General features: G+C 46.5%; 1 protein-coding gene across 1 annotated transcript in view; it reads left to right on the top strand.

Annotated features, from left to right (window-relative positions):
* Positions 1 to 9,602, top strand: part of DCAF12 (DDB1 and CUL4 associated factor 12) — a 34,594-nt gene extending 24,992 nt beyond the window's left edge. The window contains exons 5-9 of the mRNA XM_004428353.3: positions 807 to 1,000; positions 2,239 to 2,304; positions 4,457 to 4,619; positions 6,785 to 6,963; positions 7,499 to 9,602. Of these exons, the coding sequence (XP_004428410.1) occupies positions 807 to 1,000; positions 2,239 to 2,304; positions 4,457 to 4,619; positions 6,785 to 6,963; positions 7,499 to 7,657 (761 nt within the window). The 3' untranslated portion in view covers positions 7,658 to 9,602. The remainder of the gene's footprint in view (positions 1 to 806; positions 1,001 to 2,238; positions 2,305 to 4,456; positions 4,620 to 6,784; positions 6,964 to 7,498) is intronic.
* Positions 9,603 to 12,731: the final 3,129 nt, after the last annotated feature.

Here is a 12,731-nt window from a genome sequence, read left to right as displayed (position 1 = left end):
TGAATAAACATCTTTGTATGTGGGTCTGTGATAGTGGATTATTCCTAGATGGGGACACAAACTTTCTGGGACTTGCCAGAGATTTCTCAGTTATACTCTAGAAACATGGTCCCATTTTTAGCTTGCCACCAGCAGTGTATTCAGGGCTCAATTCACAGAAAAGTGTTCTTAGTTTTTTAAGTGCTTCATTATTGTTTGCTAAAGAAAACTGTTTCTCTTTTTAAGCATTCATTTTATGTAGAACAGTCATTCTTAATATGGGGATTGTGGTTCCTGTGGGTCTGTGGAAAGCCTTCAAGAGGCCCTTGAACCTCCCTGAAGTTGAATGTACAATGTAGTGTTTTTGTGTGTTTTAGTAGAGAAAGGGATCTTTAACATTCGTAAGTCTCTCAAAGGAGTACACATCTCAGAAAAGGTTCAGCACTACTGATCTAGAGTGGAGCTTCCCAGACCCTCCTACTCCCCCAGTGGAAATTACCTGTGCGTGCCCAAGTGACCTAAACATTTGGCTTGGAAAATAACTGAGCTTTAGCAAACTGTATAAAACTCTCTTTTGAAAAATCCCACCAACCATGTTAAGCTTAAAGGTTATATTTTAACTCCTACACCTTACTTGAATCATTCTCTTGGTGTAGCTGTTAAAATGCATACTGCTCTCTGTTTTGAGGTGAGCCATCTGACCAGGCTTCTGTACATATGAGGATGACACTCAAAGAGCAAGACTAAGAAAGCCCATCTTGGCTTCTGTGGGACTGCTGCATGGAGAGTTGGGTCTGTCTGACATCTGTGGTCTCCCTGCCCTGCAGGCTCACGTGATGGTTCTATGGGACTCTGGGAGGTGACAGACGATGTGTTGACCAAAAGTGATGCAAGGCACAATGTGTCACAGGTCCCTGTGTATGCTCACATCACTCACAAGGCCTTAAAGGACATTCCCAAGGAGGACACAAACCCTGACAACTGCAAGGTCCGGGCTCTGGCCTTCAACAACAAGAACAAGGTATGAGCTCGCCAAAGGTTCCCAGAAGCCTATTCCTCTTGCTTCAGCTTCTTGGCTTATGCATTTCCCTTCTCCCTCCCCAAGTCAGGGCTTGCTGCATAGCTGGGTTCTGCACCCATAGCACCTCTTGAAGGCTGACGGATGCTGGTGAGAAATTATAAGTGAGATGAGGAAACCCACCCCTTGCATTGAGCTCTGCAGTATTTCTCTGGATGATCCACATTTGTGGGTCAGCCTCTCAGAGTCCCCCAGGGCCACTCTGGTTTGACTCTCATTTGCACATGCCTTTGCAGGTGTTCTATTTTGGGTGTTATTTTCATACATGCCTCTGAAAACAATCACTTTTTTCTCTTCGGTATTCAGTTTCTTTTCATTCTTCACTGCCTCTTCTCAACACTGCCACCGGGTCTTACCTAATCATTGAGTCAGATCTCCTGAAACTAGGGTATTGGGGCCGGCCCAGTTGCGCAGTGGTTAAGCGTGTGCGCTCCACTTCAGTGGCCCAGGGTTCGCTGGTTTGGATCCCAGGCGCACACCGTCGCAGTGCTTGTCAAGCCATGCTGTGGCGGCGTCCCATATAAAGTAGAGGAACATGGGGACGGATGTTAGCCCAGGGCCAATCTTCTTCAGCAAAAAGAGGAAGATTGGCATCGGATGTTAGCTCAGGGCTGATCTTCCTCACCAAAAAAAAAGAAAGAAAGAAACTGGGGCATTAAGTAGAGTATTGGGATGGAGACCCAGAGCCAAAAGAGGAGAAAGCCTTCTTCCAAATTCTGAATCAGGCCACAATTTGAAGGGTAGTTCCTTTAGCCTCCTGTCTCCCATCCATATTTCTAGATTAGGGGTTGACATCTCTCCTAGCTTAGACCCTTCACTTATAGAAGCTCTGACACTGAGACTTAGGAAACTATGCTTCATGTGTGTGCTCCGCTCCAACTATCCAACAGAATGTCAGGGGAATGATTGCATAGTAAGGACTCTGAACCATGGGTTTCTACGCTATTGCGAGAATCTGGACTTGCTTCTTGGGTTCTCTCAAGAACCAGCCTCGATTTAATATGCTGTCCAGCCACATTCCATGAGATGATGGGCTGATAATCCGTGGCACCCCTGCTGGAATTGTCATGGGATAGGAGTGAAGAATGGGAGGACCCCAACCTTCAGGGTCTTCCCCTGCTCACTACTGTATAATCGTTGCTACAGGTTGGAATATAACCTGTTTTTCATTGCTTTTGTAGGAATTGGGAGCAGTGTCTCTGGATGGCTACTTTCATCTCTGGAAAGCTGAAAATACACTGTCTAAGGTGTGATGAACATGATTTAGTGGTTTTACCTAAAAACTCACCTTACAGTTAAAATACTTCAGGGGCTGGCCCAGTGGCATAGTGGTTAAGTTTGCGTGCTCCACATCGGCAGCCCGGGATTCACAGTTTCGGATTCCAGGTGCAGACCTATACACCACTCATCAAGCCATGCTGTTTTGGCGTCCCATATACAAAATGGAGGAAGATTGGGACAGATGCTAGCTCAGGGCCAATCTTCCTCACCAAAAAATAAATAAATAAATAAGATACTTTAATTTTCCCTCAACCTTTTCATTCTTGGCTAAAGCACCAGTTCTCCAAGCGTCTAGGCATGTGATTGCCATGTGCCTGAAATTCTGAGTCTGGCCTACCTCTCTTGAAGGAAAGTCTTTTGAAGAGATCAGAGTGGGGGCCAGCCCCATGGCGTAGCCGTTAAGTGTGCGTGCTCCACTGCTGGCGGCCTGGGTTCGGATCCCGGGAGCGCACCTATGCACCACTTGTCAGGCCGTGCTGTGGCAGTGTCCCGTATAAAGTAGAGGAAGATCGGGCTGGCCCCGTGGCTTAGCAGTTAGGTGCAAGCGCTACGCTGCTGGCGGCCCGGGTTCGGATCCCTGGTGCGCACCGACGCACAACTTCTCCGGCCACGCTGAGGCCGCATCCCACATACAGCAACTAGAAGGATGTGCAGCTGTGACATAGAACTATCTACTGGGGCTTTGGGGGAAAAAATAAATAAATAAATAAATTATAAAGTAGAGGAAGATAAGCATGGATGTTAGCCCAGGGCCAGTCTTCCTCAGCAAAAAGAGGAGGATTGGCATGGATGTTAGCTCAGGGCTGATCTTCCTCACAAAAAAAAAAAAAAAGAGATCAGATGGGGCAACTCTTTCCCGTTGCAAGGGCTTGCTGAGAGGCTCCTCTAACCAGCAGTCCTCCAGTCCACAGTGCATCTCAGTCTTTGCATATGGATTATTGACTATTTGCATGTTGGGAGAGCAGGAAAACCTAAACGTTAGGAACCCCTGGCAACTGAAGATCAATTAAATTAAGATAAACCATCTCTGAAATAACCATGTAAGGTAATGAGAAAATGAACTTAATTTACAAGCACCTTTTGCATAAGGTTAAACCTACCTGTGGATCATTTGCCCTCTTCTTGTCCCAGAGGCCCTTGCTGCTTGTTACTTCTGTGGTAGACTCTTTCTCAAGGGGAAGCCAAGCTCCGGGAATTATTAATTCCTTCAAGTTACAGCAGCCTTTGAGCTCCACTCACCTTGTTTGGTGCATTAACATGCAGTAGGCACCCACTGAGGATTGGCTGAATGACAAGGATCCAAGGTTAAGGCTGACTGGGGTTGTCTGGGGTTGAGCCTGTCCCATGCATGTGCTTTCTGTAGTGTACAACTCTCACACAATTGGGGAGTTAGGCTGGGGGTAGCCAGAAATCGGCCACTTTAACTGAAGAGCAGTGAGGAGGGTGATGGCTCTTTCCCGGCAGAGAGAACAGAGTAGGACTTTGGCTTTAGTGCCCTGGCCTTATCCCTGGAAGCATCCTGTAGATCTTGGCCTTTCCCTCTGCCTCTGATTATTTAATTCCAGCCTGACCTTTTTCCCTAACCAATCCTCTGCGGTAACTAGGTCTTATTGTTTATTACAGTCACCCTCTCTTATGTACTTAGGGGTGGAACAGGGCATTATTTCCTTAATTGGGGCTTGTCTTTTTGTCTGTGACTTGGTGTGGCTGTGTATGAGGGAAGCCCACAGAGGTGGGCATCTAAGAACAAAGCCCTGGGCCGGCCCCATGGCTTAGCGGTTAAGTGCACGCGCTCCGCTACTGGCAGCCCGGTTTCGGATCCCTGGCGCGCATCCACGCACCGCTTCTCCGGCCATGCTGAGACCGCGTCCCACATACAGCAACTAGAAGGATGTGCAACTATGACATACAACTATCTACTGGGGCTTTGGGGAAAAAAAAAAAAGGAGGAGGATTGGCAATAGATGTTAGCTCAGAGCCCGTCTTCCTCAGCAAAAAGAGGAGGATTAGCATGGATGTTAGCTCAGGGCTGATCTTCCTCACAAAAAAAAAAAGAACAAAGCCCTGCCGTATGCTCTCTGGTAATGCCACGGGTATATCTCTCCTCTCTGTTTTCAGCTCCTCTCCACCAAACTGCCATATTGCCGTGAGAATGTGTGTCTGGCCTATGGGAGTGAATGGTCAGTGTATGCAGTGGGCTCCCAAGCTCATGTCTCCTTCTTGGATCCACGGCAGCCATCGTACAATGTCAAGTCTGTTTGCTCCAGGGAGCGAGGCAGTGGTAAGAGTCCCAGGGTGCCTCTCAGGCTTACAGCTGCATTGCACTTGGGTTTTGACCTTTAGTTTCTATGTTGGTTTCCAAATAAGTGTACCAGTCTTTATAGAACCTGGTGGAGGTGTTTGGTGACACAAGAGGGGAGCTTAAATACCTGCATATGGCAGCTGAGCTTCAAATACCACAGACAGATGTGTGGCCACAGAAGCCTTTGGTGGAAACCAGTGGTCAGGATGTTGGTGGTTGCCATGTTCTTTCACAGAGCCCTACTTTCTCTCCTGTGGTAATTTTTGGCTGGAGCCCTGCCTGAAGTATAAAATTCATTTTATGCTAAGGGATGGCATGATGGGGTGAGGAGGAGTTTACAAAGAGGCATGAGGAAACTTTTGGGGATGATGAATATGTTTGTTATTTTGATTGTCCTGATAGTGTTATGGATATATACATATGTTAAAACTTCAAATTAAATACTTTAAATATGTGCAGTGTATTGTATGTCAGTTATAACTCAGTAAAGCTGAAGAAAATATTTCATTTAGTTCTTACCACTGGGTGAATTAGTCTTAAGCCTCCCATCTTTTATAGCATATTCTCTGTGAGAGCACCCTTATTCTTTATTGAGGAATAAAAAGAGAGACTTATGTTAGTACTGTACTTTAAGATTTCAGAATACCTTTATTTGATATCTCATTTCATCTTACCAGGAACCCTGTGGGAAGCAGGTAGGAAAATATAGTGTTAACTCCATTTTATAGATGAGGAGACTGAGACCCAGAGTAGTTAAATAACTTGCCCAGCATCACACAGGTTGTTGGGGGAACAGCTTGGGACCAGAATCCGGATCATCCAACTTAACGAAGTGCATTTTCTTCTTCATCTCATGTTGTCCCCCTTCTCATGCAAAAATGTGGCTGTGTTATCCTGAGAGCCCTAAAAGGCACAATATGGATCACAGTTTAGCCTCTCTTTTTCTTTTCTTTTTTTTTTTTGTGAGGAAGATCAGCCCTGAGCTAACATCTGCCAATCCTCCTCTTTTGGCTGAGGAAGACTGGCCCTGGGCTAACATCTGTGCCCATCTTCCTCCACTTTATACGGAACCCCACCACAGCATGGCCTGACAAGCAGTGCACCGGTGCGCGCCCGGGATCCGAACCCGGACCGCCAGCAGTGGAGTGCGTGCACTCAACCGCTACGCCATGGGGCCAGCAGTGGAGTGCATGCACTCAACCGCTACGCCATGGGGCCGGCCCCTAGCCTTTCTTTTTCAAGTAATGTTTATTTTCATGCAGATATTGCAGATGTGGCTTTTGTTTTGGGTTTGTTTTCATTCTAGTTAAGACACTCCCATTTCAGAATAGAGAGAATAATGTGTGTAATGAGAGTAGTAAGGGAGAGAAGAAATAGGCTTGGCTGGAATGCTGTCTGCAATGGAAAGTTTTAAGAGATTTTGGTTACTGTTACAGGAGTAGCTTTCACTCCTAATAAGGAAATACTGATTCCATAAATATTATCGAGCACCTCTTATGTTCCAAGAGACATCTTCATACCCCGTGCACAGATGCATCCACATATATCCACAGATGCAACAGATGTCTTTTCCCTATGACCCGGAGTGGTTAGGTGACTTGTCTTAAATTCACACTATAAGTGAGACACGGTGCTCCTTTGAGTGCTTCAGTTCTAGGCTGTCTGCCACCCTCATAACACACTTAATGCCAAACAAAGACCTCTTCCAGTGTGTCATGGTAGTGGTTTTAGGTCAAATACGAGGAAGTCCTTGTTAATGTAATAGTTTGTATATATGCAGCTAATCCTTAGTTTCAGTACAGGTTGGAAACATATAATAGAGAAGAGCTTAGAGTTGTGAAAGATGACTTGAGTGAGTCTAGGGGAGTTTAGGGAGATTCAGGGCACACTTAAGGTCTTAGGCCAAAAGCATGTTGAGCATCATCAGGCGTCTGGCACTTCTCTGAGACTGACCGGAAGGTTCCTGTTAGTGGATGGATGGTGGTGTGGCGTCATGGTCCGCTGGCTTTCGCATGAGCTGCACCTGCCTTGGGAAAGGCACTGTCTGGTATTTGGTGCCATGTGAACTCAGTGTCGGAGAAATTCAGGCTAGCTGACTGTCAAGTGCATGCGCTCCCTGCTCATTGCCCTTTTCTCTCTCTCAGGGATCCGGTCAGTGAGCTTCTATGAGCACATCATCACTGTGGGCACAGGGCAGGGCTCCCTGCTGTTCTATGACATCCGAGCTCAGAGATTCCTGGAAGAGAGGCTCTCTGCTTGTTATGGGTCCAAGCCCAGACTAGCAGGGGAGAATCTGAAACTAACCACTGGCAAAGGCTGGCTGGTAAGTAAGCCCCTGCGTGACTTGGTTACTGGACAGTGACAGAAAAATTGTCTTCACTCTGACCACCTACTCCCCCCCACTGACACACCACCTGTCCACATATGTTTTCCCTGGTAAGAGGCACTCCTTGGAGCAGAGGCTCAGTCCCTTGATTTTGCTTTTGTGTCTGCATGTCCTTGGGAAAACAGGCCCAATAAGACACACTGGTTGACCCAGGATTCCCTCCAGGTAATAATAGAGCAGGAAGGAGAAGGAACCTCCCACTGCGGCTGCCAGTGAATTATTAAAGAGTTTGGTTCCAGCTGCCCTGAGAAGACTTTAGGTTTGTGTAGCAGTTCTTCAGCCTGCTCAGTTCCTCCCTAATGTTCAGTTGGAAAAATGAGGCCCTGATTCCCATGAGCACCATTATCCTGACGTCAGGTTGTAGATGCCGGATCCTTTCCTCTTCAGGAGACCAGAAAGCATTCCTGGCCCTTCCTCACCCTTGCTGCCCCCTTGCTAGAGGTGCTAACAGAGTCTCTTTCTCTTCCTGTAGAATCATGATGAAACCTGGAGGAATTACTTTTCGGACATTGATTTCTTCCCCAATGCTGTTTACACCCACTGCTACGACTCGTCCGGAACGAAACTCTTTGTGGCAGGAGGTCCCCTCCCCTCAGGACTCCATGGAAACTATGCTGGGCTCTGGAGTTAATGACAGCTAACTCCCCCAAAATGCAGAGATTTACACTAACTTCCATTCTCAGTTTTCTTGTTTCTTCTTTTGATTTTTTCCAATTGTGTGAAGCCCTCATATTTTAGTGGGAACACCAGAATTTTCCTTTGGTTTAGGCTCTTGACAGGACGAAGCTCTTTAAAAAATCTGAAGGGTTTTTTGTTTGTTTGTTTCCCTTTTGGTAATCAGAATTTTACTTTACTATCGTTTTTCTTTCTGGCTTCTCAACCAAACATTGTTGTTAATCCCTGTTTGTATTTTTTCTTTGAGTGACTTACTCTCCCCTCTCTGGCTTCTTCAGGCTGACATAGTCGTTCTCACCCTTACTTCACTCTTGAGAGGTAGGGCTCCTTTATAATTATGTGGTTGCTGTCAGACTTTCTGTGAAAGTTTGGGGGCTTTGTTGTGTGTGTGTGTGTGTGTGTGTGTGTGTGAACTTGTGTGCCAGTGTGTCACTGAAATTACCTGGAGTGAGGATCATTTGTAATTAAAATATTTATAAAAGAAACAACTTTATTCACAGAGTCCAGCTTTGGGACTAGTCTTGATCTTGTTTTTTAAAGTCTAACAGCACTGATGATAGGAAGTAAAAACAGAAAGGAAAACAAACCACCACCAGGAAAACCCTCTGAGTTAGACTGTAGCTTCCTGGGCCTCTCACGCCAGAACTCCTGAGTGACTCAGCCCCTCCCTGTCTTCCCATCTCTGTGTCCCCCGGGGCAAGAACACTTTGTGTGTGTACGTGCCACTGCCACTTCAGCTTCCCATCTGCTTAGCCAGTGGCCACTCCCTAAAACATGAGATTCTCCATCCAGATGCAGCTCAGGAGGCTGCAGAAGGCTTGGTAGGGCTTGGTGAAGAGAATCTTCATCCCATCCTCCCTCTCCCTCCCCTCAAACAAGACCTGCTCTGGTGTCTCAGGGGTCTGGAGCTGGGGGCCTCAAGTCTGCTGAGATTCACTTACTCAGTCCCCTTGGCTTTGTGTCCTTTCTTCTCCCCAATGGGTTCTGCTTTTGTGTTCTAAATTGGGTTCAGTCCAGGAGGGTGGGGGTGAGCAGGGGGTTTATCTGTGTGTAGTGAGTGCTTCATGTCTGGAATGTTCATTCTCTTAATACAGTGGGGCTGGGGTTGAAGCCACCTCTACCGCTCTGTTGGCTCAGCACTGGGATGGTGAGAGGGTGGCCTACAGCCAGCAACATTGTGTATGTAAAAGCATCCATGTGATTAGTAATTTGTTCCTCCCTTGAAGTGTCTATTTAGTGTGAGATTTTTAAACTTGCAGGCAACTGGCTGACCGTGATGTCCAGTTATTCCTTGCTTTTTATGCATCATGTTGCAGATAACAGCTGTTCCCACCCACAGATTCCTCCTCCATTCTAAGCACATACTCTGCTTCTGTCAACAGCCCATCCTGGGGAAAGGAAAAGTCATATTTATTCCTGCACTCCGGTTTCTGAGTTGCTCTCCCAGTTATCCCCCTGTGCTCTGGGTGTAAGTGGGGAGATGGAAAAAAAGAGTGTCTTCTCCCTTGTGATGGGGGCTGGTGGGGAGGGGAGACAGCAAGTCCACCCTATCTTGGTGATGCAAGGCATACACCACAGGTTCTAGAATTCTCATCTTCTAACCTAGAGAAATAGGTGCTATAAACAGGGAATTAAGCAAAATGCTGGATGCTATAGATCTTTTAATTGTCTTAATTTTTTTCTATTGTTAAACTACAAGCTGTAGATTTCTTAGTTCTCACAGAACTTCTATCATTTTAAACCAACTTGTATATTAAAAAAAAAGAGATCTTAAGTAGGATGTTTTGTACTGTTTCCAGACCCTCTTCTGTGATGGGTAATGCGTTTGTTTGAGATTTTGTTTTCAAAAATGTAGCACTTGACTTTTTGCCAAGTAAAAAAATAAATTTATTATTCCAGTGCACAGTGGTTTGAGTGAGTATGTATAGCCAAGAGGCAGCAGGAAAAAGGCCCTAAATGACTGGTTGGAAGGTCAGCTTGGGGTGCCAGCTTTGCTTGGAGCAGAAGGGGAACACGGGAGTTCCCTCGAGGTTAAAGGCAGGTCAGGTGCACATACACAAACACTGAGACCTGCTTGCTCCTGGTCCCCAGCTCTGGCCCAAGGTCAGTTGCTCTGGGATCCAGTTGAGGGCGGTTATGCGCAGGGGGAGTAGTGTGGTGCTTGAAAAACAACCCAGGCTGAGGATGAGGAGGAAGCGTGCTAGTCCCTGCTCCGAATGACTTTAGGGATTTGAGCAAGGTGACCAGCTCCTTTTCCATCACCCAGGGTTGGTGAGAGGCCCTGTCTGCTTCAGTGGAGGGTGCCCTGAGAATGACTGTGAAAGGGGCTGCACAGTGCTTTGGGAACAGGATACCATTTTTTTGAAGTTGGAACCATCGATCCTAGATGCCCTTTGTAAGAGGAGGACACAGTGACCATAGTGAGTGGTGCTCTTCCTGGAGCCCGTTTGTGACTGTGGCTGAGAGAAAGGCAGACTGCTGAATCATACCACCCTGCTCACAGCCACCTCTGGAAGACCCATCAGGGCTGGGCCTTAGAGCCAGGCCAGGCAGGGGGTATTCCTCTGTCACGTGGCACTTGTTCCTTTCCAGGGCAAGCAGCATACAGCTGCCCTTCACGCCTGCCTTAGAGACTGCCTGGTTCAGAACATGACTCAGACGGGCACCTACCTATACCACCAAAGGCTGCAAAACAGAAGGGAAAGGGGAATGAGTTGAAGTGACTGAGAGGACCTCCTAGAGGAGAAGAGCTACATTTGGAAAGAGACTGGAATTAGCCTTTCCCAAAATGAGGTTTTTAGAATCCCCAATCCATAGAACAGTAATTGGTATTTGCAAAATGTTCCATGGTTAAATTATTTTTGGGAAATGCAGATTAAAACAAATGCTTCTTCACTACGTCAGGTTACTGAAGAACCTGTCAGGTTCTTCACTACTTTGTTACTATGGAACTCATGTTCATGAAACATTCTCAGAGAAAGGTGACGGGGGATGTGGCGTGGTCCTAGCCTGGGCCTCTGGCCTCCCTGGAATCTTGGCTCTGCTCCCATTTTCCAGCCAGACTTTCCAGCGAAGTATGTATCACAGAAGGGCTTTGTGGACTTCATGAGGTCCCTCCCTTTCCTGCCAGCAGTCCCTACTCCCAGGCCATGAAAGAACTTCCTTGTTCTCCCTCAGGCCACATGCCTCATTCCAAATGGTCAACTGGCTCTTCCTGTCATCTTTTGGGTCCTTTTGTAGAAGGCTTTGGAACCTCATTTATGCTCCAGGTTCCCTGCCCCTGCCCTTCCAAGAGCCCTCAGTGTTCCTAATAAAGCTGAAGACTCCCAGTCCAGGCCTCTCTGATCCAACTCCACCCTGACAGTTCCTAGAATAGGAACCCAGAAATAGCAAGACCCTTGGCTTAGCATTGGGGGTCAGTCCTGTAAGAGCCTATGACCCAAGTGTTTTTCTTCCTTTTCAGTTGGCTAGTGTCTGGAAGGAAACAGTTTGGCGGGGGAGGAAGAGAGAGAGGGAGGGTCACTCAATGTTACTTGCTTTTATTTCATGCTAGTGTGCTGAGATGGCTGGAAGCTTTGAGAGAGTAGAAACCTGGGCTTCTAATTCTGGAACTACTGTGAAGACAAAAGAAAGTTCGGGTTTCTTGGTTCTTCTGCCCTCGCTTCAGCTCCTCCAAAGAATCATCCAGAGAAACAAATGTGAGAAATCACTAGAAAGAGCATGTGAACTGAACTCAAGATGGGGTTGTGAGCTCTTATGATTCAGCTCTCCAAGACAGAAATGTGAGCTGTCCTCACACATTCCCTCTGGGCTGAACACTGAACACTCCTCTTGATTAGTGTGTAATTGCTGAAGTCAGAATTTTTAAAGGATAATAATACTCATTAACTGAGCTCAGAGTCACATGTTTACTGCATTTCTTGTTAAGCAGGCTTCAGAGCTGTAATTAACATCCCTAGTGCTGTAGACAGCAAGAAAACAAATGATCAACTCCTGTCTTAAAGAAAAGAAACTTCTCTCACTCATAGCTACTTTTTTCTTAGCTGGTGGCAGCCTGGACAGAGCACTGGAAATAATAATGAGGCTTCTTTGTTCTCCAGGGTCAAGGTCATTTGCTGATTGCAGAGAACACTGTGCTGGGTACCCTGGCCTGAGGTGTGGCGGTTTGGACCCCGTAATGTGTTGCTTGATGAGAAACATCCCTCATCTTCACCATCACCCCCACTCCTTCTGCCCCCGAGGGCCCTCCTGCTAAAAGCACATTATTGCCCCAATCACCATGGTTAAGGTTCCACTGTTAGATTTTTTTTTTTTCGGGGGTGGTGGTATGGCAGGGATATTATATTACCTGATTAAAGGTACTATTGCTATTACCTGAAGGGGGATTCATGCCACTGCCCAGTACCAACCGCTCAGGGTAAGTATGGACTAAAAGGGGAGGATATGGGTTCAGTTCTAGTCCTACCACTGCTTCTCAGGGCCATATGACTTTGAACAAGTCTTTTCCTCTCTCTGGACGTTGGGTTTTTCATCTTATACAATGAAGAGAGGAGTTCAGATTAGACAATAAATGATTTCCTGGATCCTTAACATCCACAACTATTCTACTGGTGCAGGGAAGTCTAAGAAGAATAGGAAGTGATCCCTGTCCTCAAGCAGTTTGTCCTCAATGCAGTAAATATTATAGCAGAGTTTGTTAAATTTTTATGTGAGCCTTATTTTGGCTTCCAATAAAACATTGAGAACTCCAGTGGGTTGAAGAGTGTCCCCTCAAAATTCACATCCACCCGGAACCTCAGAATGTGACCTTATTTGGAAATAGGGTCTTTGCAGATATAATTAAGATAAGGATCAAACTGAGATCACACTGGGTTAGGGTGGGCCTAACTCCAAGAATAGTCCTTAGGAGACAGAAAAGGACATACAGGGACACACAGAGAACACACAATGTGAAGATAGAAGCAGAGATTAGAGTAATGTATCTACAAGCCGAGGAACGCCAGGAGCCACCAGAAGCTGGAAGAGGCAAG

This window comes from Ceratotherium simum, chromosome 20, assembly GCF_057802395.1.
Source record: "Ceratotherium simum simum isolate JZ-2026a chromosome 20, ASM5780239v1, whole genome shotgun sequence".
In the NCBI taxonomy this organism is placed as follows: Eukaryota; Metazoa; Chordata; class Mammalia; order Perissodactyla; family Rhinocerotidae; genus Ceratotherium; species Ceratotherium simum.
Note: the sequence above shows the minus strand (reverse complement) of the source record. Positions and strands in the feature narration are given on the sequence as shown.